The sequence below is a fragment of the Pediculus humanus genome, genomic scaffold (assembly GCF_000006295.1).
Source record: "Pediculus humanus corporis 1103172108290 genomic scaffold, whole genome shotgun sequence".
Lineage (NCBI taxonomy): Eukaryota > Metazoa > Arthropoda > Insecta > Psocodea > Pediculidae > Pediculus > Pediculus humanus.
In genome coordinates this window covers 216,064-240,639 of record NW_002987859.1, presented here as the reverse complement: position 1 = coordinate 240,639, position 24,576 = coordinate 216,064, and the positions used below count along the sequence as shown (strand labels likewise).

Sequence of the window (24,576 nt, the reverse complement as noted above, 5' to 3'; positions counted from 1 at the left end):
AAACAAATTCAGACATTAATTAGGGAAATTTATTTTAGTGTCAATCACGAATTTTTAGGGATTTTAAAAAAAATTTTTCCACTAAAAAAACTGACTTAATTAAAAATAAAAAAATTTTAAGGATGCTGAAAAACTTTTGTATCGAACAAATTCTAAAACCAATATCAAAAATTTAAATATATAATTTATTAAAATATTTCGACATTTTAGTAAAATGTTACAAAGTACAAAATACAATAATTAAATTTTTTATTTAAAAAACAATTATAAAGTTTAAAAATTATTTAATCTCTACAAGATATTCTTTTTGGACGGAAAGTTATATAAAAAGTCTTTAATTTAATGAAGGCAACCATTATTAACCTTAAAATCTATAGTGTTTAAACAATTAATATCTTAGTTTTTGGGCGTTTATATTGTTTTATTAACCTCATTAAAGTTAAAATAAATACTTATTAGAATGACATATAATTCTTAAGTTGGAATGAATAAAATACTCGAGATGTTTTACAGAAGTAAAAAAAAAAAAAACTTAAAGTAGTTGATATTTGTAATATCGAACACATAAAACAATTTTCCTTTATTACGGGGGGGGGAAAAAAAAGTAAATTAAACTTAATTTCTTACATGAACTAATTTCGGAATTTTTTATCAAGAGAAAAATTATTTTGTACTAACAGAAAAATTATGTTTAAAACATACTGTTACGAAAAAAAAAACAAAATTTTAAAAATAAAATTATGAAACCTAATGTTAAGTTACATATTAAGCAAGACATCTTAAAAAAATTATCCTACTCTAATACTCTGACCCTTTTCAACCCATGCAAACTAAACTAAATTTTCTGAAATTAAATTTAATGCAAAAAGCACCACCATGTTATTATAAAAAAAATTAATCAAGCAATTGAAATTTTTTGTTCATATGATTTTTCTTCCCAATCATACTCATTATTTATTGTAGTGTTTCGAGTTTTGCAAAACTTGGGACCCCATCTCAACAAAACTATTATTACAAGGACGATAAATAGAGTCAAAATACTTAAAGCAGGCCAATAAACATGAAAGGCCATTGTGACAATTAATATAAAAATAATATTTGTACTCCGATATAAAGAAAACAAAAAAAATTCAAAGATCACTTTCTTTGGATTTTTTTCCAAGTTGCATTTCAATGTACTGCTGATCCGTTTGCGGTTGTTGTATTTCAAAATCTGAATAATTGTCTGGATAAATATAATAAGGCTCTGTCACAGGTGGAGGTATATACTCATCATTTAATTCAGTAAGATCCAACGGAGGTTGTAAATGAGGAGTTTTGGTCCAAATCGGAAGAATCCAACGATTACCTAAATAATTTAATAACAAGTTTTTTACGAAAAAGTAAATACACAACACATAGTATATACTCTTATGGTATATAACAATCCCTCACCTGTGTTACTATCACACCAATAATTCTTGTATTTCGAACAGCATAAACTCACATTTAAAACCAACAAAAAAAACCCAAAGATGGTGCAAATGGCTATAATAACATAAAATGTAGTAAAGTCACCGTATTCTCTTTTTAAAAATGGATTTTTTAAATATTCTTCACGCTCATCAAATGGCGATGACATTATAAAAAATCTTCATATTTCTTTTAACTGCAACAAAAAATACTACTTGAAAGAACTTTTAAACACAGCATTGGTAACTCCAGTGAATATTTTTTTTTAACATAAGTACTAAAATGCTAATTTTAGGTCGGTGAGTCAAGCGTAAAAGAAACATGTAATTAAATAAGAATCAAGGATTCAGTAAATTTCTAAATATTGTTTGCTTTAAAAAAAAAAAAAAAGTATTTTAATATTTTAATAAAAACATTATTTTAATTTCAACAAAAGCTGTAATGTTCATTTATGAATTCATAAGTAAAAAAAAAAAATAATTAGTTTTTTATTTATAAATTTTATTTATAAATTAAAGTCTTTAAAAAAAATTTCTTTGGCAATACTTACTGAATAAAAAAAAATTAAGATTTTAACTTTTATGGTATATATAAAATATATTTACATATCACGAGTAAAAAAATAAATTAGTAAAAGCTTGCTGTATTGAATTCTTAGGTAACGCCCTCAATTGAATAAAATGGCATCCCTGATTCAGGCCTTGTTATTATTCATAACCGTTTTTTCTACGTTTACCTTAAGTTTTAGAATGATTTTAAAAAAATTACATTGTTGCCAAATTTAAATCTATTTTTTTTTTTTTTCAATGATTAATTTCCGTCCTAACATAAAAAAAAAAATTTATAAAATTTTATTTTCCAATCAATGACAGTAAAAAAAAATTTTGTCGAATGCTGAATTGGAGAATTAATGTTATTGTTCCTAATGATATATAATTTTTTAAAATATGATTTAGAAAGGAAATTGTTGTGAATTCTACTCTGAATATATGTTAACCGTCAAAAAATATTTGTTTTGTTTCGTATTAAAATGCTAATTACTTATCATAACTTCGTAATGAATGGTTGAATATACATGTTTTAGGTTCGAAGTCTGTAGACTTTATCCTTAGTGGTTAGGGTTAAGTAAGCCAGGTTGTTACCTGAATTTTTTGTAAATTTTTTTGTGCAGTTTAAATAATTTTCTGTTCGATTTACTTTTATTTTCAACATAACCAGTTTTTAATGCCCGAATTCACTTTAAAATGAACAAAAACAAGATTGATGTTCAAGATTTAAGAAGCCAATTTTTTGAAAAATTGGAAAGTGCAGATTCTGGTAACTAAATTAATAATTAAAATTAATTTTTTTAATTGGTTCGATTATAAACAACCCCAAATTTAAATTTTATTATTCTGATTTTAAAATTGAGTGTTAATAATATGTTTGATTATGATTTATCAATGAAAGATAAATTTTTTACGCAACTTTTACTTTAGTTATTTTTTTTTTTATTGGTTTATTTACTTAAAATTTTAATTTATCAATTTTTTTTTTTTATAGACATTTTTCACCCTGCTGATATCAACAGGGTAAAAACAGATGATGCATATTTGAGGAGATTTTTAATGCACCATGATGGTAATCTTGATGGTGCTCTTAATATGCTTTGGGATGCTTGTGAATGGAGAAAAAAATTTGGTACCAATGGTAAAAACTTAGCAAATTATCTTTAAATTTTTTAAAAAATTATTTAAAATGGAATGCCTTATATATATTCCCATAGTTTTTTATGTATAAACTAATTAAATAAGTTTCGAAATAGCAATATTAATACGCATTTTAATTATTTTCAATATTTTAGATATATCGGAAAAAAATGTTAACAAAGAGATTTTAGAACTAGGCAGTGTTTTTCCATTTGGAAAAGACAAAGATGGTAAAACTTTACTTGTATTCAAATCTAAACATCATTATAAAGGAGCTTTCGATTTTGAGGATCATAAAAAGTGTTTGGTTTATTGGATGGAAAGATTGGAAAGGTTAATATTTAAAAAATTATCAAATATTTTACTTAAAAACAAACCAATAATAAATGTCTTGATTTACAGGCAAGAAAATGGTGAAATGATATCATTATTTTTCGACATGGAAGGTGCTGTAATGGCAAATATGGATATGGATTATACAAAATACATTATAAGCTTGTTTAAAAATTATTATCCATATTTTTTGAATTACATAATAATTTTCGAGATGGCATGGGTGTTAAATGGTGAGTAATAATCTTGTTTCTGTTTAAGTTTATGTTTAACAATTTATTTTTTAAAAATTTATTTAATGTTATTTACTTAATTTTTTCTTTAGCCGTGTTTAGAGTAATAAAAACTTTACTTCCTCCGAAAGCGGTAGAAAAAATGAAATTTGTTAATAAATCAAATGTGAAAGATTATGTTAATCCAGATTTTGCATTAAAATCATGGGGAGGTAAAGATTCTTTTACGTATCATTTTGAACCGGAACAAAAAAGTGGAATGAGTTCACTATCGAGCGGAGATGAAAACAAAAAAAAAGTTCATTTCGCAGACACTCCTTTAAAATCGGATCAAGAAAGTGGGCAAGTTCATTTGAATTACCTTCAATTTTTTTATTTTATGTTTCAATTTTATGTTATCAATATTTTAAATGTTACATATATATATATTTATTTACAGACTTGAAGAATCGCCATCATCATCGTCAATGCCTAATTCTAATACTGGATGTTTAACCACATCTGATGTAATGATGTTTAATAATGAAGGTAGTGAAGTGACTAGTTCCATATTACTCAAAAATGATGATACACAGTCAATATCATTCAAAATTAAAACAACTTCTCCTGAAAAATTTAGAGTCAGGCCTAGTTTTGGCACCCTAGCTCCAGGTGCAAATACCGCAGTTAGCGTTGTACTTTTACCAGGCTACCTTATACAGAGTATTCAGAGAGATAAATTTTTAGTTATGAGTATACCTATAGAACACACTGAAATGACACAGCAAGAAATAAATGATTTGTGGAAGGCAAGTCGATAAAAATTTTATTTATTTAGGAATTATAACAAGTTTGCAAATGACTATATATTAAGGTATGCTTTGTCCTTATTGTTGTTTTTAGCAAACTGGTGATAAGGAAATACGCCAGCACAAAATTCAGTGCATGATACCTCAACATTTCTTAGGCGAAAGTGGTAAAAAAAATGGTTCCGTACTTCAATTGCAAACAATTGATGACCCTAAAGTAGTAACGAAACTAAGTTCAGATGTTAGTAAAAGTAATTTAATGTATGTTTCTTATTAATAATAATAATAATAATTTATACTTTTAAATATTTTTTTTAGATAACGAAATTGAACACGTATATAAATAGTTTAAAAGAAGAATTAAAATTAATACGACAACAACAATGGATTATAATTTTTACATTAATGGTGTTTATGTGCTCTTTTTCATACATGATATATTTTGATTATTTAAAGCCCACGCCTGTCGGACAAAGTTGTTGGTCTGATTCTAAAAATCAAAAATAGTTTATATTTTAATTCTATTCAATTAATTAATAGTTTTATATTAAATTCAAATTTTTATATAATAGTTATTATTTTACTTTTAATATTATACTAACGTTTTCTAAAATTGTGCCATTAAAAAAAAAAAAAAATTTGATTGTGTGCAAAAAATTAACATTCCAAAAAATTTTTTTTTTGTAAATTGATGAAATTAAATTATGAATATTTTTCATTGAATTCGTTTCTTTATAAAAGTATTTATTTTATAATTCTGTTGCTATTTGTGTTTATTACTTTAAAAGTTTAAATAAATATATTTTTTTTTTTTGTTAAGTCCAAATAATTTAATTCTAATATTTAATTATATTATTTATTTTATTTATATTATTATTATTTATTTAAATATATATTATTTAAAAATACCAACACTTCTGAAATAATTTTTAAAATATACGACAACCCTGCGTGTTATACTTACGGCCATTGGCAGCCATATTGTTGTAATGTTTGACGTCTGCTATTAGCAAGCGGTGGTCGTATTGCCAACTTTTGATTAATTAGGCGGGAAAAATCTATAAAGTTTACCAAATCGTAAAGTTAAAGACGAATAAAATGAAATTTTAATTACAATAATTGTGATTTTTTTTTTTAAATTTATTTTTATAATTTTAATAAAATGAAAACTCAAAGTACTGAGTCTTATAAAACTCTTTTTGAAGTTGAAAATGTATCAGATTATAAAAATGTTTTTCCATTAGTTCGAAAATGCATTGAATTTTCATCTAACGAAACTGAAGTTTTAAGAGCCATAGAAATCTCATTAAATTTTGGATTAAAAATTTTACCGCTAAGTCAACTTGAAGAAGCAGTTTTTCAATACTGTTGCCCTGCAGCAAAAAAATTATTACAAAATAAATTTAAAACTTTGGAAAGTTTATCAGAGTGTTTAGATACTACTATAAATTCAAACACAATTTTTTATCAATTATTAAATGATTGTTCATTTCTTTTATCGTGTTTCAATAAATTTTTTATTGAGCTAAATGAATATGAAAATGTTAATGCATTAGAAATAGACAGCTTATTGCTTAACACGGTAAACATGTTACTTATTTGTTACTGCCATTGTAATGCAAGTGAAAAAATTTATGGAAAAAATTTCAACTTGGTAACTGAATATTTGACTTCATGTTTTAAAAATTGTTGTAAATTGCAAGAATCAATATTAAATATTATAATGAGTAAATTAACGTTTGAATTTAAAAATGAAGTCGAGGAAAAAAGTTTAATTGAAATTATGGTAGTTTTATCAAAAATTGGAAATAATTTAAGAAATTTAGATGTGAAAATGATGGCCAAAGTATGGAAAGCATTTGTTTGGCTTGCTGAAAAATATTGTCATCAAATCAAATATGAACTTCAAATAGATAATATCATCAACTGTCTTTGTGAAAATATAGTTCTCAGTGTAGACATTTTTTTTAATCAAAATGATGTTGAACTTGGTAGAAACATTAAGTTAGCTTGCTTTCATATGAAACTAATAATTAAATTTTGTGAAATATTCTCAGGATGTCTGAAAAATTGTGAAAAATCATTATTTAATCTTCTTATTTCACTTATTTGGTAATTATTGGAATCGTCATTGTTTTTAATGTTTCTCGATTTAAAATTTTAATACTAATGGTAAATTATTCAGGTGTAATGTATCATTAACAGAAGCTGATTGCAATGCTGAAAATAAAAATCTTATGAACCAGTTAACTTATGGAATAGATCCTTTACTAACACATATACTGTGTAACAAAATATTAATCAAAGAATTCGATGAAGTCAGTAAAGACTTGACATTATTTAAAAGTAAACTTGAAGCGTTTCCAATATTGTGGTGTTTAATATTAAAAAAATTAATGCATCAAGAGAAAGAAGTTAGAAATTTGTGGTTAAATAAAGATCATAATATTCTACAATGGCTATTTCTTTACGTTTCTTTCGGTATAAAATTTTTTTGTAACTTTCTTTTTCGTTTTTTATTTTTTTGTATTATAACATAAATTGATTTTCATTTTAGATAAATATAATGTTTGTAGAAATAAAAAATTATCAAATCTTGCAATCAGCTCATCAGAAATTCAGCAAAAAAAATATAACGCTTTGTATGAGTACATAATGACAATAATGGCTGCATTTATCATGACATCGACAGCTGAAGAATATGCTCTTATTGAAAAACAATTATTATTAAATGTGATACAACCAAATCCTCTGTGCGCTTTACTCGCCATTGATATTTGGTGCATACTGGCAAGGTAAAAATAGAATTTCTAAATAATTTTTTTGTTAGTTTTCACAATCGATTTTTTTTTTTTTTTTTTTCCAGATTTACATGTTCTGAATTATGTTACACTCAAGTTGTAAAATTAAACAAACTGTTACAATTATTTCAAAGTAACACACATAGGGTTGAAAAATGGAATCTGATGTTATTGATTTATAGAATCATTCCACTATTGTCTAAAAATCATAAGGAATTAGTTTTAGAAAGTTATAAAAAAACATTTTCTAGTAAATTATATTGCATAAGTTCATTGAATAAAAATATAAAATTTGATTTGTATTTATATGATGAAATAAAAAGCTTTTTGGGAAAAGAAATAGAAAAAGTAAATGATAATTTTGATGATTTCGAATTTAGTCATTCAGAAAAGGTAATAATATAATTTTAAAAAAATAATTTATGAAAAAAAAATAATTTTAGTTATTTTTTTTTTTTTTTTTATATAAAAGGATTTGCACTTTTTTAATGAAGATGGAGAAAAAAATGAAAAACTTTTAAAATGGGTAATCAAGTCTTGGAAATTTGATTGTACCGTTATAAGTTGTAGCCACTATTACGAAAGTTATATAAAGTTTTTAAGTTCAAGTACAGCGTCAGTATTATGCAAAATTTCTTCTCAACACTTATTAATGGTAAAAAAAAAAAAAAAAAAAAAAATTTGAATAAAACTAAAATTTTTTTTAATCAACAATAATAATAAACTTTTATATTTTAGATTTTTTGTAAAATGAGAGAAATACTTTTAACACCAGTTACAAGTAACCAACTATATTTCATGTGGATATTGAAAGCTTTATCAGTTATCACAATTCCATCTGATGATTTTCAACAAAATATTATTGAAACAGTGTCAGAAATATATGCATCACTTTTGTCGTCGAAAAATGTTATTGTTAAACAAAAAGCTTTGGAAAGTTTCTACGGTTTTGCTCACATAACATGTCATCCGAAAATTATTTCTTTATCAGTTCAATGTTCACCCGATTTAAAACTTCAACTAACTAATTATTTTCAAAAAAAATTGCACTGTGAAATAGACAATAGTTATGAAGATTTTATTTACAAATTATTGAATAGTGATTTCGAACACAAATGTATCAAATTTAATTTATCGAAAACTTTCATCGAGACAGAGAAAAACTTTTCAAATGCTCAAAGCAACTCGGTAGTTATTACGAGATGGAAAAAAGATGGAGAAAGTATAATTCAAAATATGTCCGTATTAACAGATTTAGAAAAAAATGAAATAAAAACTCTTTGTCAGTCAATATTAAATCTCTTATAATTATTCTTTTACTTTTATTTTTAAAAAATCAAAAGTTTTTTCGCATTTAATATTGTGATGTTATGTAAATAAATTATATGGGGAAAAAAAAAAAAATTATATAGGAGGTTTGTAAAGAATATTAGCATTTTTAAGGTTAAAAACTATTTCAGATTGTTTTAAATAATAATAATAATATTAAAATAACGATATTGTATTATTTGTCACTTATTATATTTACATTAACTATTAATTTTTGTTTAAATTTCTCATTTTATATTTATATGTTTTTAAAAGATGTTGAACAGAAAACAATTTACTTTAAAAAATATGTTAAAATCCGTAAATTATTTCACATAAATGAATGTGAAAAAACAAATTTTTAAATATAATTTGCGAATAGTTTTAAATTTAAAAAAATAAAAATAAAATAAATATTGTAAACGGTCTTTAATTTTAAAAATAGCTGTGTATAGGAAAATTGAAAATTAATTTATGATTTGGGCGCTGCAGTCAACGGTTTTTCGATAACTAAAAAACCCGGGAAAACTAATCATAGACGTAAAAGCACCGCCTTGTTTTGTTAGTAAAATTTGTAATTTTTCATTCACTTTACCTTTTAATTGTATAAAACCAAAAAAAAGTTTTCAACAGTAAATTCTTTTTTTTTAATTTAATAGTTTTATTTTTAATTGTTATTAAACAATTTCAAAAAAAAAAAATCATTTTAATGACAGAGGGAACGATTTACAATGATAGGTATAAACTATAATTTAGAATTTTTCAAAATTATATTGCCTTAATTTTTAAACTTTAAATTAAATAAAATTTAAGCGTTAAAAATTTTAATCTTTTTGTTAAAGAGTTCATTTAATTTTAAACTTTCGGAAATTGTTAATTCATTAATAAATTTTTCCAACGTATATTTTTTACATGAGCCCAGAAAAAAAAAATTTTAAATTTTAAAATTTATTAACCTAAAGGGTTTGCATTGGAAATAATTTTAATAATTCAGAAAAGCGATTTAAATAAATAAATTATTTGGAATAAAATAAAATAAGTTACGTCAAATAAAATATCTTAAATAGTTTTGAAAGTATACTGAAAAAATATATATATATAAATAATGGAAGTTGTTTGAGCTTCGTATAAGCTCATTGTAGGAGCCCATACACAGGTAAAAGAGATAATTATTTAGAGTTTTATAGGTCAGAAGAGTTCTTACAACATAGGGCGCTTGCGTTAGTTTCGATTTGGTCGCCATTTTGGTGGTCGACAAACAACGCCCTCAAACGAATTGTTTTGGCTTTAAAAGAAATACAACTATCAGTATATTTTTGAATTTTCACAATTAGAATTCCGGTAAGTTTAGAATCATGTACAGTTTTTCATAAATTACAATTCCTTTTTCATAAATGTATCTTTAATTTTTTTTCCACGTCACAATGAGGCATCAATCGAATCCTTTACCGTAGATACTTTCTGTGTCCATCTTTGTTCATCACTACAGCGCCTACAGTGCCAATTTGTAGAAATTTATGTTTAATATCCCCTACGGCCGACAGAAGGCGTAAATTTCTTGATAAAGTATTGTTATTGTTTGTGTGAATTTTTTGGTATTTATTTTGTGAGACTTTTGAAGCTCAATAAGTGATTATCGAATGGTATTTCATTGAAATGGCCAGATGACCTTGCCCACTGGAAAAAGCCTGCGCTTGTCATTTTGGAAAGTAGGAATTAGAATGGGTAATCACTTATGTTAACTTCAATTATGATATAAACTCAATTTTCAAAGAGTACATAAATCAAAACACTTAGGTCCTGCAGTTCACGGTGTTTACTATAACGGTCATTTTATTTCTTCTATAAAATGGTTGCGCGCTACATGGGACTCTTGGAAGACTCAATTATGAGCAAAATTTTTCTTTTGCATCGTTGTACAAGTTAAACTAATTTTTTTTTTTTAGGGTGAACATTTGCCCTTTAATGTCTGAAAATATAGCAGTAAGTTTAGCCACTGCTGGAGATGGCCAGGCAATACATTTGGATCCAAATCAAACAATTACGTTTGTTAAAGTCGAACAGCCAGGGGGAGGAGGTGGCGAAACGATAACAGAAATTCAAAATTACCTTGAAACATTTAATAAAGAAATCGAAGGAGGAGATCCTCTTCAAATTTCAGAAGGCCAAGATGGTTTACCTAGAGATGGAAACACATATTATGTTGATGAATCTGGACAGTATTACTACACACAGCCTGTGGTTGCAGTTGTGCAATCAGGTAAAACCTTTTTTCTTATTAATTACATTATTAAGTAATTATATGGGTGCATTAAAATTTGTATGAAAAACAAATAATATCTTAAAGATGTAATAAATAACTATAAGTTAATTTACAGGAGAAACAGAAAATGCAGTTCAGAATAATGATGGCCAAAGTTTTGTAGCAGTACAACAGACTAGTGGAATAGTACAACCTAGTAATAGTGGGCAGCATTCTGGAAATGTATGTTATTTTCAAAAGAAAAAAATTATAAATCCAAATCGATAATATTATTTTATTAATATTTTGAGTACAATTAAATAAAAGTTATGAAAATAATTGTATCTACTCACCATTAAGTATGAACTTTCAGGCTGCGGCAGTAGCTATAAATAGTGAAGGTTCCAATCAAATGGTACTTAATACCACTGAAGGATCTTATGGTACAGTAACATTAATGCCTCAGGATACTTCGACGGGGGAATTAAGCTATGTTTTAATAGTTCAACCCTCGGCTGGAAATGAAAAAACTGAAACAATGGAAAAACAAACAAAACCATTTGTTGTGGGCAGTGGGGAAAATGAACAAGATCAAGATCTCACCGTTTATGATTTTGACGATGGTGAAGAAAATAATGAAATGGATCCATTAGTAAATTTCATTTTATATTTTTCGTGTAAATTTTTAAAATGCAAAAAGCACTACAATAACGTTTAATAAAAAAAATTTTTTGTAAGGAATCGGAAAATGAAGATGATAAATCCAAAATAGGCAAAGTAGTTCCAACGAAGAAATCTCAAACGATATCGACGACACACATGTGTAATTATTGCAATTACACAAGTCCAAAAAGATATTTACTATCGAGGCATATGAAAAGTCATTCGGAAGAAAGGCCACACAAGTGTAGCGTATGTGAGAGAGGTTTTAAGACTTTGGCATCACTACAAAATCATGTAAATACTCACACTGGAACGAAGCCTCACCATTGCAAATTTTGTGATAGCGCTTTCACAACTTCAGGTTTGTTAATTAACGTTAACATATATTAAATATTATCAGTAATAATAATCGATTCCCCCTCTCTCCCTGCTTTTCAAGACAATTCGATGGAATATTACTTTTTGAATTTATTTATTTATATTTTATTACCTCCTATATATATATATTTTTATTTTTTTTTCAAATAGACTTAAAGACTTAAATTCAAATTTACAAATTTTAATTATTAATTTCAATTTTAATCCGGATTAAAAAAAAATTTGTAGGTTGACCAATTTATTTTACGATAGACTATAAAGTTTTTTATTTTTTTTTTTGTTTCAAAGGAAATAATTTAAAAATATATTGGTCAACCTAATTGTTGGTTTTTCGCGCCAAAATAAATCCGGATTAAAAAAAAGGGTTGTTTTATTATTATTATTATTAATATATATTAGTTAATTTAAGAAACATGATTTATTAGCATTTAATCGATTTGACGCTTGTTTTCTTTTTTTGGCATGTGTGTTGTTTGTACCGACTACTTTATATAAATATATATATATGTAATCACATATGTATATATATATATATATATATATATATATATATATTATTAATTTATTACTGTGTTAATGCAGATTTTTTTTTTTTTTATTTTGTGTTTTTTTTTTTTTTTTTTTTTTTTTAAAACTTTTCACATTTCGTTGTCATTTTGTAAATTTATTATGATCGTAATTATTAATTTATTATTATTATTATTATTATTATTTATTTTTTAAATTACTTGGCATTATCAAAGTATGTTTAATATTTATTTAATTTATTTATTTATTTTTTTTTTGGTTAAAAAAAAAAAAAATTTATTTGTGCTTTACATATATTTTTTACAAGCTTATTTTTTTTTTTTTTTATTTAATTTTTTTTTTTTGTTTAATAATGAGTATGAGCATGCAAAATTTTTAATATTATTATTATTTTATTTATTATTATTATTATTATTATTAATATCGAGATTGAAGTAGTAGACCCGCGTCAAATCATACAATGCATATTTTAATAAATCAAAAAAATCGAAATAAAAAAAAAAGAAAAAGAGTTTTCGGAACGATTTTAACCGTAAAATTATTATTATCATCATCATTATAATGAAATGATAGTCGATTAAACATGGATCGTAATAATAATAATAATAATAATAATGCATTGACTTTTATTTTTTTTTTCTTTTTCATCGTGTGTAAAAAAATGTTTGTGTTTATTAATTATGAGAACCTTGGATAATATTTGATTATTTTTTTTTTAAAATTGCTGTAATTGTATTCAATGTAAAAAATTATGAAGTGTGATAAAAAATTGTATTTGTGTTCAACATGAGTGTTAAAGTAAGGTACGCTTATCTAGTACCTAGCACTGCATTGTTTTACTAAAAAAAAAAAAAAAAAAAAAAATGGAGTCAAACAATGTAAAATGCTCTGTATCAAGGGAAATGAACGTTTAATTTGTTTTAAGTAATATTTATAAAATTGGGAATGGATTAAATTATATAAAGATAAATAATTATAGAAAGATGGCAGAAACAAACAATGTGAAAAAAATATAAACAAATGATTCAACTCTTAAAATGGTACAGAAGAAAAAGCACCAAAGGGAATTTTATTACATCCGAGTCATTTCTTCAATAATAAAAGAGAGAAAAAAGTGGATTCATTAAGAAAATGGAAGAGGTCATGCATGCATGGTCTAGTTATCTGTCAAATTACTCTCAAAAGAAAACGAAACAAAAACAGCTGATTCTTGTTTTTATTTATTGGAAACGGTCCATCGTTTAATTTAAAAGAAACTGTCAAAAATCGAGTTAGAAGAAAATCTAGAAGCTTTTCAATTGATGAGATGTTTGAGTCTTGTCCTGGAAGAAAAACAAAAGCTGTTGCAAAAGCAGAAGGAGGACATTTTTTCACATAAACAAAAAAAACCGGTGCCAACATGTAAATATACATGTAGGGAAAAATTTTCATCAGAAATTTAACTCTATGTGGATTGTATTTACTCTAAATAAAAAAAAAAAAAAAAAAAAAAACAGCAATAATTTATTCAAGGTTCTTATTATTATGTTCTATGCATTATTATTATTATTATTATTATTTTTTTGAAAATTTTGAGGGGGAGGGAAAAATATACATATAAAAAAAAAAAAAAAAAAAAAAAAAAAAAGAAAAAGCAAGTTGATGCATTAGCACACACGTGTAAACACAGGTGCCTGAGAATAGGTTCAAATCTCAGTTACTTGTCCCCTTAGGTGAACTTGTTAGACACGTACGGTACAAGCACACACATGAAAAACCGCATCGCTGTCCTGAGTGCGACTACGCGAGCGTGGAATTAAGCAAACTCAAGCGTCACATACGATGCCACACTGGTGAACGTCCTTATCAGGTGAGTGATAAGAAAAAAAAAATAGAATTATTGTAATGCTTTCAGGTGAACTTGTCCGTCACGTTAGATATAAGCATACACACGAAAAGCCTCATAAATGCTCACTTTGCGATTATGCTAGTGTAGAACTCAGTAAATTAAGAAATCACTTTAGATGTCACACGGGAGAAAGGCCGTATCAGGTAAGGCGTAATTATATAACGAGAAAATTGATGCAGAGGAGGTCAAAAAGGAAGGAGGAGGAGGAGGTCATCTCTAAAAAAACGTGTTTTTAAAGGTTTTTCGTTTAGGCTATTTAAAATTAATTATACGCTTAATTAGATAGATGAATAGATAGATATATTAAAACTACGTAAATTTAATTAATTAATTTGTCAACTAATTAATTTATTTTTCTAATAAAAAAAAATTATTTATTTATTTATAGTGTCAACATTGTACATATGCCAGTCCGGATACATTTAAATTAAAACGTCACCTTAGGATTCACACGGGGGAAAAACCGTACGAATGTGAAATATGTCATTCTAGATTCACACAGTCGAATAGTTTAAAAGCTCACAGGCTCATTCATTCCGAGGCGGATAAGCCGGTTTTCAAATGTGAATTATGTCCGACGACGTGCGGTAGGAAGACTGATTTACGAATTCACGTGCAAAAATTGCACATATCGGATAAATTATTAAAATGCAAAAGATGTGGGAAAATGTTGCCCGATAGGTACACGTACAAGGTACGCACGCGGGACGGATGGATTTAATTGTACGATAAGCGATATATGATGTAATGTGTTTTTTTTTTTTTTTTTTTTTTAGGTTCATAACAAAACACACGAGGGTGAAAAATGTTACAGATGTGACTTGTGTCCCTATGCTTCGATATCGGCGAGACATTTGGAATCGCACATGTTAATTCACACAGACCAAAAACCTTTTCAATGCGATTTATGCGACCAAGCTTTTAGACAAAAACAATTGTTGAAACGACATCAAAATTTATACCACACGCCAGAATATGTTCCGCCGACGCCTAAGGAGAAAACACACGAATGCCCAGGTACGCATCATAATCCACGAGTAAATGGTACGTGTGTAATTTTGAGGTACGATTTAGTGAAAGGGTTTTTTTTTTTTTTTTGATTTCAGAATGCGGCCGAGCATTTAGACATAAGGGAAATTTAATACGACACCTCGCGGTTCACGATCCCGAGTCGGCAACTCACGAAAAAGCTTTAGCGTTAAAATTAGGAAGACAGAAAAAAATACAATTCATCGATGGGCAACAGGTCGAGGTATTAACGGGAGACGAAGAAGATGAAGAAGCCGTTCCAGATGGAGAAGTTATGATACACGGTGGACAACAATATGTCGTTTTAGAAGTGAGTTCATTCGATACGATAAAAGGTCACGAGTTTTGTAAAACTAAAGTTCAAACGGTTATTATTATTAATATTATTATTATTATTATTTAAGGTAATTCAATTGCAAGACGAAGAGGGACCCAAACAAGCTGTTGCAGTTGTTGCAAACGATGCATTACCTCCCAACGCAGTAGCTGTGACAGAACAAGACTTAATTAATTCAGAAACGATAACCGGAAATCCTTGTAAGTTGAATGATTGTTTTTAACCAGGTGAAAGTTACAGGTATAAGGATCGATTACGTAAATGAATTGTTTCAGACGGTGCCGTGGAAGAGGAGGAAGAAGAAGAAGAAGAAGAAGAAGAAGAGGAAGACGTAGATCAGTCAATAAAACAGAAAAGAAATAATATAAAAATTGAGAGAAAAGACACGAAAATCGATATGCAAAATTGTTTTGGATTTGACGATGACGAAGATTTAGAATCCGAAAGGCAAGAAACTGACGTTTCATCGAAAGAAAGGATAAAACTCGTGGAAGCGATAACAAATTAGATCTCATTAATTAACTATTGTTAATTATCAGTGTGTGACTTGTAATAAATGTTTAGGAAGTAACTTAGTACATAAATCGTATATAATTTATTTAAAAAAAAAAAAGCCTTTATTAAATGCAACAGTAAAATTGTAAACACATAATTGACAAAAAAAGAGAAAAATCAACAATAATTTATGATGATGATGATGATGATGATGTATATAATAAAAAAAAAAATGTATTCCTATGTAAAATTGACAGAAGATACAATAACAAGATTAATGAAAGAAATTCAGTGTCAGTCTACTCATATCTACATATCTATGTAACTACTACTGTAGTAACGATTAAAAAAAAATTAATTTTTAATAGCTCTGAATTTTTTCTATGGAAAATTGTTATTAAAATTCACACACACACACACACACACACACACACACACATATGGATATAAAAAAAATTTGTGTTAAGTAAAATAATGAAATAAAATTAAAATATTATAAAAAAAAAAAAAGAAATTTAAAATGTTCAACTACCTTTATATGTACTATAACCGAATGGAGTTAACAAAAGGGGAATGTGATAATGAGAAGAGGCATCTTTAACATCGAATGCTACCTGTAAGTAAAATTCAAATAAACAAACTTGATGATTGTGATCATTAATATATTCAATGATTTTTTTATATAGGTTTTACCTCTATAAATGGAAATATTGTTTCTTGACTTTGTTTTTCAAAATATTCATCGATATCAATATGAAGTTTGTATCTTCCTATAGAGGTATCATTTTCGTTTGTTATGTTATAATGATAACGACCATCCAAACCAGTCAAGCTGAAAGAATTAATAAATAAAAGGTATTATGATAACGATAACAGAATTTACAACTAAAATATAATAAACTAATGAGTACCCTTCATTTATTAGGGTCCATCTTCCTTCGATTAGTTTATATAAAACGACATGAATTAAAGCTGCAGGTATTCCTTTACAAATATCTAATACATGAGTCGATAGTAATCCACTGTCACATTGAATACTCGTCTGAAATATTTAAAAAATTTACTAAAATTCCGAACCGACTTAGGAAAAAAAAAAAAAAAGGAATTGATTCTTTGTCTACCTTTTTTTCTAAATCAGATGAATTGTTTTCTTTTACATTTAATGTATTTGAAAAATTATCATTAATTTCTGCATCGCAGTTTTCAGAATCATTTTTATAAATTGTCGATTCATTACTACTACTACTCTCGGAAACTTCATTTTTCGAATCCAATGTGTTGTTAATACTTTCTTTACTGCCATCTTCTAAAAAGAAATCATGAAAAAATTTATTGTAAAGAAATATTTATTTTCTCTTTAAAAATCATAATTTTTTTTGTTCTAACCAGATGATTTAACTAATTTTTGTTCTTCTTCTTTTTTATGATGTTTGAATGTAACTTTATGCTTTAGTAAACTTAATCTATGACAGTGCAACTCTTTTTTACAAAGTTTACAATAAGCTTTGGTACTGTTGCCAGGTACACTTGTTAACCAACCTAGATAAAAACAATTAAATTAAATTTTATATAATTTTAAAAAAATTCTATGTACCTGGTGAAGTTTTAATCACCTTTGAAGTCTTTCATAGACTCCCAGGCTTCTCTGTATGACTGTTTATATCTTGGTTTGAACCCAGCATTTTTACCCATTGATTGCTTATTATCAACTCCAATAACACAAACCATGTCAGATCCTGCTTTATAAATTTCATATTTTTCTTCACTATCATCACTTGAATCTCCCATTCTTACAATTTGAACACAATCGTCTGCCATTTACTATGTTTTACAGTCAGTGATGTAAATTTAAAATTAAAAAGTTAAGAAGAACCAACTTTAACTAACCGGATGTGACGTATATATAACGATAATTGATTTAGAATTTTGGCGGTTTTTTAAAGCAGAATTATTACAACATGGTGCTTCAAAATTTAATTTTAATATTAATTAAGTGGCAGGTATTTAATAATTTATTTATTTATTTATTGAGAGTTTGAAATTACATTTATGAAATTTAATTAGAATTACTATTATTATTAAATTTTTCTTCATCCATTTTACAAGTGGCAACACTTGCAAACTTTAAACAAGTTTTAAAGACTGCATAAAATGGCATAAGACATTAATGAATAAATTTTAAAGAAATTTATGTATCTTGCTCTGTAATTAATTAATGATGCATCATTTTCAAGTTATGAATTTATTGTGCTTTTAGTAATATTTATAAGTTTTGTAAAAATTTAGTATTTTTGTACTTATTTAATTTCAAATCTATCTTTTTTTTCAACTTGTAAAATAAGTGTTTGGCTTGATGTACTTTATATCAAAAAAACTTGAATTTCACTTTGTTCAAAATTTAAGTACCTGTTCTAATAATTAGTTTACATTAATTATTAAGTATGATATTCATTTTCGGTGTCTTATGATAAATTGTAAGTAAAACTTAAAATTTACTTAACAAAATTTTGACAAAATGGTCGACATGGTCACTGAAGAAGATGAAATAAAAGCTATAGATGATGAAATCAAACAACTTGATGCTAAAATATCTAAATTAAAAACTCAAAAGGAACTTTTAGTCGATAGAAAGGCAAAAATAAAAGAATTGATTCTTAAAAAAAAAAGTGAAAAACTAGCAAGTAAAAATTGGTCATTGAAAACTTTTCCATGGTCTCAAAAAGTAGATAACCTGTTAAAAGAAAATTTTAAAATATCGGAATTCAGACCATTTCAATTAGAAGTGATAAATGCTACTCTATCAAAAGAAGATGTTATATTAATAATGCCAACTGGGGGTGGAAAAAGTCTTTGTTACCAACTTCCTGCTTTGGTCGATAAAGGGATAACTTTAGTTGTATCGCCATTAGTTTCTCTAATGGAAGATCAAGTAATGGCTTTAAAAAAAATTAATTATCCTGCACTTATGTTATCTGCAAACAGTTCCAAAGAAGATGTGAAGCTGGTCACAGCAGCTTTACAAGTATGCTAAAATGATTTGTTTTTTTTTTTCTTATATGAATTTTGTGTGTATGATAAATTAAAATACAATTTATATACTTTCGCAAGGATTCATGTCCTAAACACAAATTAATTTATGTCACTCCTGAGAAACTAGCAAAAAGTAAAAGATTTATGAGTCAGCTACAAAAATGTCATCAACAAGGAAGGTTTACTAGATTAGCTATAGATGAGGTTCATTGTTGTTCTACCTGGGGTCATGATTTTCGTCCAGATTATAATTACTTAGGAATTTTGAAGGACATGTTTCCAGGAGTTCCGTTATTAGGTCTTACGGCTACTTCTACAAGTAAGGTATGCTATTTAATATTCTATAAAATCAATTAATTTTTTCAAAGGTAAAAAAAATAAAAATTTTATGTTTAGGTTACTGCAGATGTGCAAAAAATGTTAAACATTCAAGGATGTCTAGTTATAAAAGCTACTTTTAACAGGCCTAACTTATATTACGAGGTAGTATTGAAACCTTCGTCTCAAAGCGAAAATTTAGATCTTTTAGAAAACTGGCTTAAAAATAAGTTTTCAAACAAAAGTGGAATTATTTATACGACAGCTATAAAAGAATGTGAAGAACTTACAAAAGAACTTAGAAAAAGAGGGATTAAAGCCGGAGTATATCATGCAATGTTGGATGCTGAAGTTCGAAGTAAGATGCACACAAAATGGATGAGTAATGAATATCAAGTTATCGTAGCGACTGTAGCTTTTGGAATGGGTATTGATAAACCTGGTGAGAATAAAGATGGACAATAAATTTTTTTATTATTATTTATAACATCATTAATTTGTCTAAAAAAAAATTTTCTACAGATGTTAGATTTGTTATACATCACTCTCTTTCTAAATCGATGGAAAACTTTTATCAAGAAAGTGGTAGAGCTGGTAGAGATGGAAAAAATTCGCATTGTATTGTAATGTTCAGATTAGCCGATGTTTTCAAATTGAGTACAATGGTAAATTTTTGCACATAAACAAAAATACTTAATTTTTATTATTTAAAATATAAAATGAAGTTTAAAATTAATAATTTTTTGGTGTAGGTGTTTACCCAACAAAAGGGATTGGAAAACTTGTATAGCATGTTAAATTTTTGCCTTAATAATGATACATGTCGTAGAAGTCTAATAGCCGAACATTTTGATGAAGTTTGGAATTCAAATTTTTGTAATAAAATGTGTGATCACTGCAAAGAAGAGCCAAATTTTAAGGAAATAGACATAACTTCAGCATGCCGGTATGATTTGCAACGTATAATTTTGTAAAATGAAACATTGGGATCCTTTGCCTATTTTAAAAATATTTTTTTTTTTTTTCTGGTAGAGACATTTATAAAATAATAGAAAGAGCTCTTGAAAATGAAATAAAAGTTACAGCTTTGAAGCTAATAGAAGCTTGGTATGGAAAAGGAGATGCAAAAATAAGGGTGGCTGACGTTAAATGTAATTTCGACAGGACGACAGCAGAAAAAATTATCGGGTATTTGTTAAGCATGAGATATTTGAAAGAAGATTTTCATTACACAGCTTACAGGTTTGTTATTGTGAAAAATATTTAACAACAAATGTGGAAAACATTTTTAAAAAATTTTTTTTCCATCAGCACAATAAGTTACATCAACAAGGGCCCCATGTGGATTCACGTGACCGATTCGGATCATCAAATTAACATAAAAATTAATTCGAAAACAAAAGTTGATAAAAATTTAATAAAAACAAAATCCGACGACAATTTTTTCAGTAGTGTAAAATCTAAAAAGGAAAAACAAACATCTGATGGAAAAGACAAAGAAAAAGAAGAAGAAGATTTAAAAATTATTTGCGAAAACGTAAAAAGGAAAAAATCATCAACCGAAGATGGCGTAAAAGAAATTTCAAAGAAAAAATCAAAACATTGAACCGTTAAAACCGTTAAATTATTCGTACTTTTAAATAATTATAAGTACGTATATATAAATGTCATTAAAAAAAAAAACTTAAATGATTGATTTTAAATGGGATTTTTAAAAATTCAACACAACAATACATATAAATTATTATTAAACATTTATTTGTTAATAAATGATTGTAAATTATTCACATTTAACTTAAAATTTTACAATTTAATAATTAAATTATTTTTAATTCCAATTAGTGATTTCAATGGTTTGATATGATTCTGGAAAAAAACTCGAACCGAATTCACAAAGAGTATTTTTAACCAAATCATTAACGGAAGCGCTTAAAATTCTATAATTGACATCATTATTATCAATTTCATTTAAAAGATATTTTTGAAATCTCGACGTCGTCACCAAAAGTTCTTCCAAACCGTTTTTCTTAATTACTTTAATTCCGCTTGAAAATTGCAAAGTTTCATTATTTTGTGCCAGGGTAATTATATTAAATGGTAAATATGGCCTGAAATCAAACGTAATCATTTTAATAAAAATCTTTTATTTTTTTCTGACGGCTGTTAAATTAAAAAAAAAAAAAAAATGTCATTTTACATTCTAGAATTCCAGCAAGCTATGGAATTTTTGGACAATAATCCAAAGAATAAAATTTTATTCTGTGACATATCTTGAGCAGCGGATTGAGATGGCCTCACATTATCAGACGTGTAAAACCTTTGAATTAATTAAGAAATTAATGTTTTATCATCGTCATCATTAATTTTTTTACATAAAAAATTAACATGGATCAAACCTTTTTGAAATTTTTTTATCACCGCTAAGAAAATTTGATTCGTTTCTTAAAAATGACGTTGAAACTTTTGATTCGGCAACACTCGCCAAACTATGAAAGTAAAGCGTTTTATCTCTAAAATTTAAATATTTTTTATTATTTAATTATTTATAATAGTTATTGGGATAATTAGTCAAGTATTAAAACAAACCCATATTTATTTAGTGGACCGAGTGCCAAACCAATAACTCCATCCATCAAATCAAATTCGGTACCGGCAATGTTAAACGAACCGTAATTCGGATAAGGATAAAAGTAATTACTTTTAACCTTCCACGATCTGTGTCGTCTGCTATCGAAAACGATGACGCCAAAATCTCCTACGTCAGCGATGTACGCAAACGCATCATCGCAAAACCTTCTGTTGTCTACTGCTATCGTGACTAACAAGCTTAAACTGCTTAATAAATTATCCGGGATAACATATTTTAACTCGAGTGTATTAGTGTGTAAATCAAAAACCATAATTTTTGGCGGACATATTTTTTTTGCTGTATTCAATGCATCTGTGACGCCGGAATCAACGATCCAGAGACGACCACATTCATCTACCTGCAAATTTTTTAAGGTAAGGTTTTTCATAATTCTTTTTTTTTTGAATAATTTCAAGGCATTATAAATACCTTGAATTGATTCATATCATATTTTAATATCTTGACGATAAAAAAAAAAGTTACATTTTTACCGGATCTTCATTAATAATTTCAAAACTTGCGATAATTAATTAAAAAAAAAAAAAAAAAAAAAAAAAAAAAAAAAGGTAAAATTTTGAGTCGGCCATTTTTATTTTTTCCACCATGAATTTTACCTTATTTACAAAACCGGTTATGTCACAAAAATGTAATTTTTAATATCGTCTGTCATTTTATAGTTCGTATTTAAAAAAAAAGGAAATTTTTGACGATTTAAAATTTTTTTTAAAAGTATTCACGTTATTTTTCGTATCGTTCAATAGCAAATAATAATAATAATAATATTAAATAATTTTCTAAATATTTTCCACATATCAGTTCAAGGTATTTTTTTTTTATTATTTGATAAAAAAAACGAAACGAAACGAATTTGCAACGATAAACAATTAAAAAAATTCTATTATTATTATTATTATTAATTTTTAATCACTGTAAATGACGGTGATGGTGATAATAATAATAATAATAATAATTTTTATTTTGATTGGCTTGAATAATCGATAATCAATCAAAGAATTCAATGGATAATTTAATTGCCTTAACCAAAATTATTATTATTATTTTTTTTTTATTACGTAATGGAAATCATGTTGGTTTTGATATGTATTATTGATATTATCAAATAGGAGAGAGGGAGAGGGAGAAAGAGAGAGAGGGGGGAGGGGAAAAGAGAGAGGGAGAGGGAGAGAAAAATTGTTTTATTTTAATTATTTTACGATGACGACGACGACGAGGATTTAAAATTACAAAAAAAAAAAACTATTTCCGGTTTTCTTTGTATTGTAATGAAATTTAATAAACGCGAGTACGCACGTGCACACGTGTTATACATTTACCGAAATAGTCGTTAATATGACTTTCTCTAATTATTTAAGTTATTCGCGTAAATTTTTTTTTTTTTTTTTTACAAGAAAGGTTACGAATTTTGAGGAGACATTGTGGGGGGGGGCGGGAGGGGTATTGATAAAAATATATTTGGGGGGTCATCATACTACCTTTATTCTAAAGACGGAAACGAGTCCTTCGCAATTATCTTCGTCGTGCCAAGTCCAGTCGGGAAAGGGTAATAGTTTTGGAGATTCATCGTAGTCGATGAATGAAGAAACGGTTGCCAAAGTTGCGGGTATACCATTTCTTAATCGTGGTAACGTTACAAAAATGACATCTTCTGAACCTGTACGCGCAGAAAGGTTTTTAGAATTTTTTTTTTTTTTTTTTTTGTTAATGGATTTTTTGAGTTTGTCGTTACTAACCTTCTTGCCAGTAATCGGCATCTAATATTAATGAATTTCCCGGTATGAATTGACCACTTCGTAACATGGAATGCCTGATTGCGGTACTTGGAAAAACAAAATCAACAGTTTTCCATCCGTGAATGACCTTCATATCTTTGATACCTAAAAAAAAAAAAAAAAAAAACGGTTGATAAATTTAATTTTTGTCTAAACTTGTCTACAACTTTTAAGAAAATTATACGACATTTATTTTTAATTATGATGATGATGATGATGATGATGATGATAATTTATAATTTACCTGAATTTTTCGAATTGTAATTTGAGGAAAAGGTTGAAAATGGCGAAAAATGCGAATGACATTTTATTGTCGTGCAATAAATCAATAATATTATTTGTATGAAACTGTTGTAGAAAAGGCAACGCGTCATTTTTCTTTTCTTTTTTTCTTTTTTTTTTTTTCCTTATCGAGATCCGGAATATCCCTGCAATGTAAATTATTATTATTATTATTAGCAAAATGACAAAACGTTTATTTTATTTTTATTTTACGTCGATCTAAAAAATTTTTAATAAAAAATTGTAAAGAGCGAAGGTGATAGATAGATACACTCGGACATTTTTGTAAAAAATTTACAAAAAAAAAACCGCAAAATGGCGGTTTTAAATAATAATAATAATATTTTTAAATACGAAAATTATT

At 26.6% G+C, this 24,576-nt stretch overlaps 8 protein-coding genes across 8 annotated transcripts; 4 read left to right on the top strand and 4 right to left on the bottom strand.

The window, feature by feature from the left end:
* Positions 1 to 793: 793 nt before the first annotated feature.
* Phum_PHUM537370 (uncharacterized protein) lies at positions 794 to 1,072 on the bottom strand (the record flags this gene model as incomplete). The annotated part of the gene is made up of 2 exons (XM_002431558.1): positions 794 to 830; positions 948 to 1,072. 2 exons carry the CDS (start codon positions 1,070 to 1,072, stop codon positions 794 to 796), a joined length of 162 nt encoding a protein of 53 aa, XP_002431603.1.
* Positions 1,073 to 1,130: 58 nt separating this feature from the next.
* Phum_PHUM537360 (uncharacterized protein) lies at positions 1,131 to 1,621 on the bottom strand (the record flags this gene model as incomplete). Its single annotated transcript, XM_002431557.1, has 2 exons — positions 1,131 to 1,348; positions 1,435 to 1,621. The coding sequence occupies 2 exons, from the start codon at positions 1,619 to 1,621 to the stop codon at positions 1,131 to 1,133; spliced, it is 405 nt and encodes a 134-aa protein (XP_002431602.1).
* Positions 1,622 to 2,696: 1,075 nt separating this feature from the next.
* On the top strand, positions 2,697 to 4,506 carry Phum_PHUM537350 (major sperm protein, putative; the record flags this gene model as incomplete). Its single annotated transcript, XM_002431556.1, has 6 exons — positions 2,697 to 2,769; positions 2,995 to 3,141; positions 3,296 to 3,473; positions 3,543 to 3,706; positions 3,799 to 4,044; positions 4,154 to 4,506. The coding sequence occupies 6 exons, from the start codon at positions 2,697 to 2,699 to the stop codon at positions 4,504 to 4,506; spliced, it is 1,161 nt and encodes a 386-aa protein (XP_002431601.1).
* A 1,150-nt stretch (positions 4,507 to 5,656) lies between these two features.
* On the top strand, positions 5,657 to 8,603 carry Phum_PHUM537340 (uncharacterized protein; the record flags this gene model as incomplete). Its single annotated transcript, XM_002431555.1, is given in 7 exon segments — positions 5,657 to 6,498; positions 6,680 to 6,975; positions 7,052 to 7,289; positions 7,361 to 7,462; positions 7,478 to 7,688; positions 7,768 to 7,950; positions 8,034 to 8,603. 7 exon segments carry the CDS (start codon positions 5,657 to 5,659, stop codon positions 8,601 to 8,603), a joined length of 2,442 nt encoding a protein of 813 aa, XP_002431600.1.
* Positions 8,604 to 10,568: 1,965 nt separating this feature from the next.
* On the top strand, positions 10,569 to 16,176 carry Phum_PHUM537330 (zinc finger protein, putative; the record flags this gene model as incomplete). The annotated part of the gene is made up of 11 exons (XM_002431554.1): positions 10,569 to 10,863; positions 10,982 to 11,088; positions 11,219 to 11,497; positions 11,584 to 11,869; positions 14,127 to 14,263; positions 14,338 to 14,445; positions 14,691 to 14,996; positions 15,079 to 15,319; positions 15,409 to 15,641; positions 15,736 to 15,868; positions 15,944 to 16,176. The coding sequence occupies 11 exons, from the start codon at positions 10,569 to 10,571 to the stop codon at positions 16,174 to 16,176; spliced, it is 2,358 nt and encodes a 785-aa protein (XP_002431599.1).
* A 511-nt stretch (positions 16,177 to 16,687) lies between these two features.
* Positions 16,688 to 17,981, bottom strand: Phum_PHUM537320 (uncharacterized protein; the record flags this gene model as incomplete). Its single annotated transcript, XM_002431553.1, has 6 exons — positions 16,688 to 16,777; positions 16,857 to 16,995; positions 17,075 to 17,205; positions 17,285 to 17,469; positions 17,550 to 17,702; positions 17,777 to 17,981. 6 exons carry the CDS (start codon positions 17,979 to 17,981, stop codon positions 16,688 to 16,690), a joined length of 903 nt encoding a protein of 300 aa, XP_002431598.1.
* Positions 17,982 to 18,678: 697 nt separating this feature from the next.
* Phum_PHUM537310 (ATP-dependent DNA helicase Q1, putative) lies at positions 18,679 to 21,117 on the top strand (the record flags this gene model as incomplete). The annotated part of the gene is made up of 7 exons (XM_002431552.1): positions 18,679 to 19,185; positions 19,272 to 19,517; positions 19,590 to 19,953; positions 20,034 to 20,176; positions 20,264 to 20,457; positions 20,544 to 20,753; positions 20,823 to 21,117. 7 exons carry the CDS (start codon positions 18,679 to 18,681, stop codon positions 21,115 to 21,117), a joined length of 1,959 nt encoding a protein of 652 aa, XP_002431597.1.
* Positions 21,118 to 21,339: 222 nt separating this feature from the next.
* Positions 21,340 to 24,024, bottom strand: Phum_PHUM537300 (major royal jelly protein 4 precursor, putative; the record flags this gene model as incomplete). The annotated part of the gene is made up of 6 exons (XM_002431551.1): positions 21,340 to 21,619; positions 21,709 to 21,828; positions 21,908 to 21,997; positions 22,098 to 22,498; positions 23,634 to 23,803; positions 23,892 to 24,024. 6 exons carry the CDS (start codon positions 24,022 to 24,024, stop codon positions 21,340 to 21,342), a joined length of 1,194 nt encoding a protein of 397 aa, XP_002431596.1.
* Between the last annotated feature and the right edge of the window lie 552 nt (positions 24,025 to 24,576).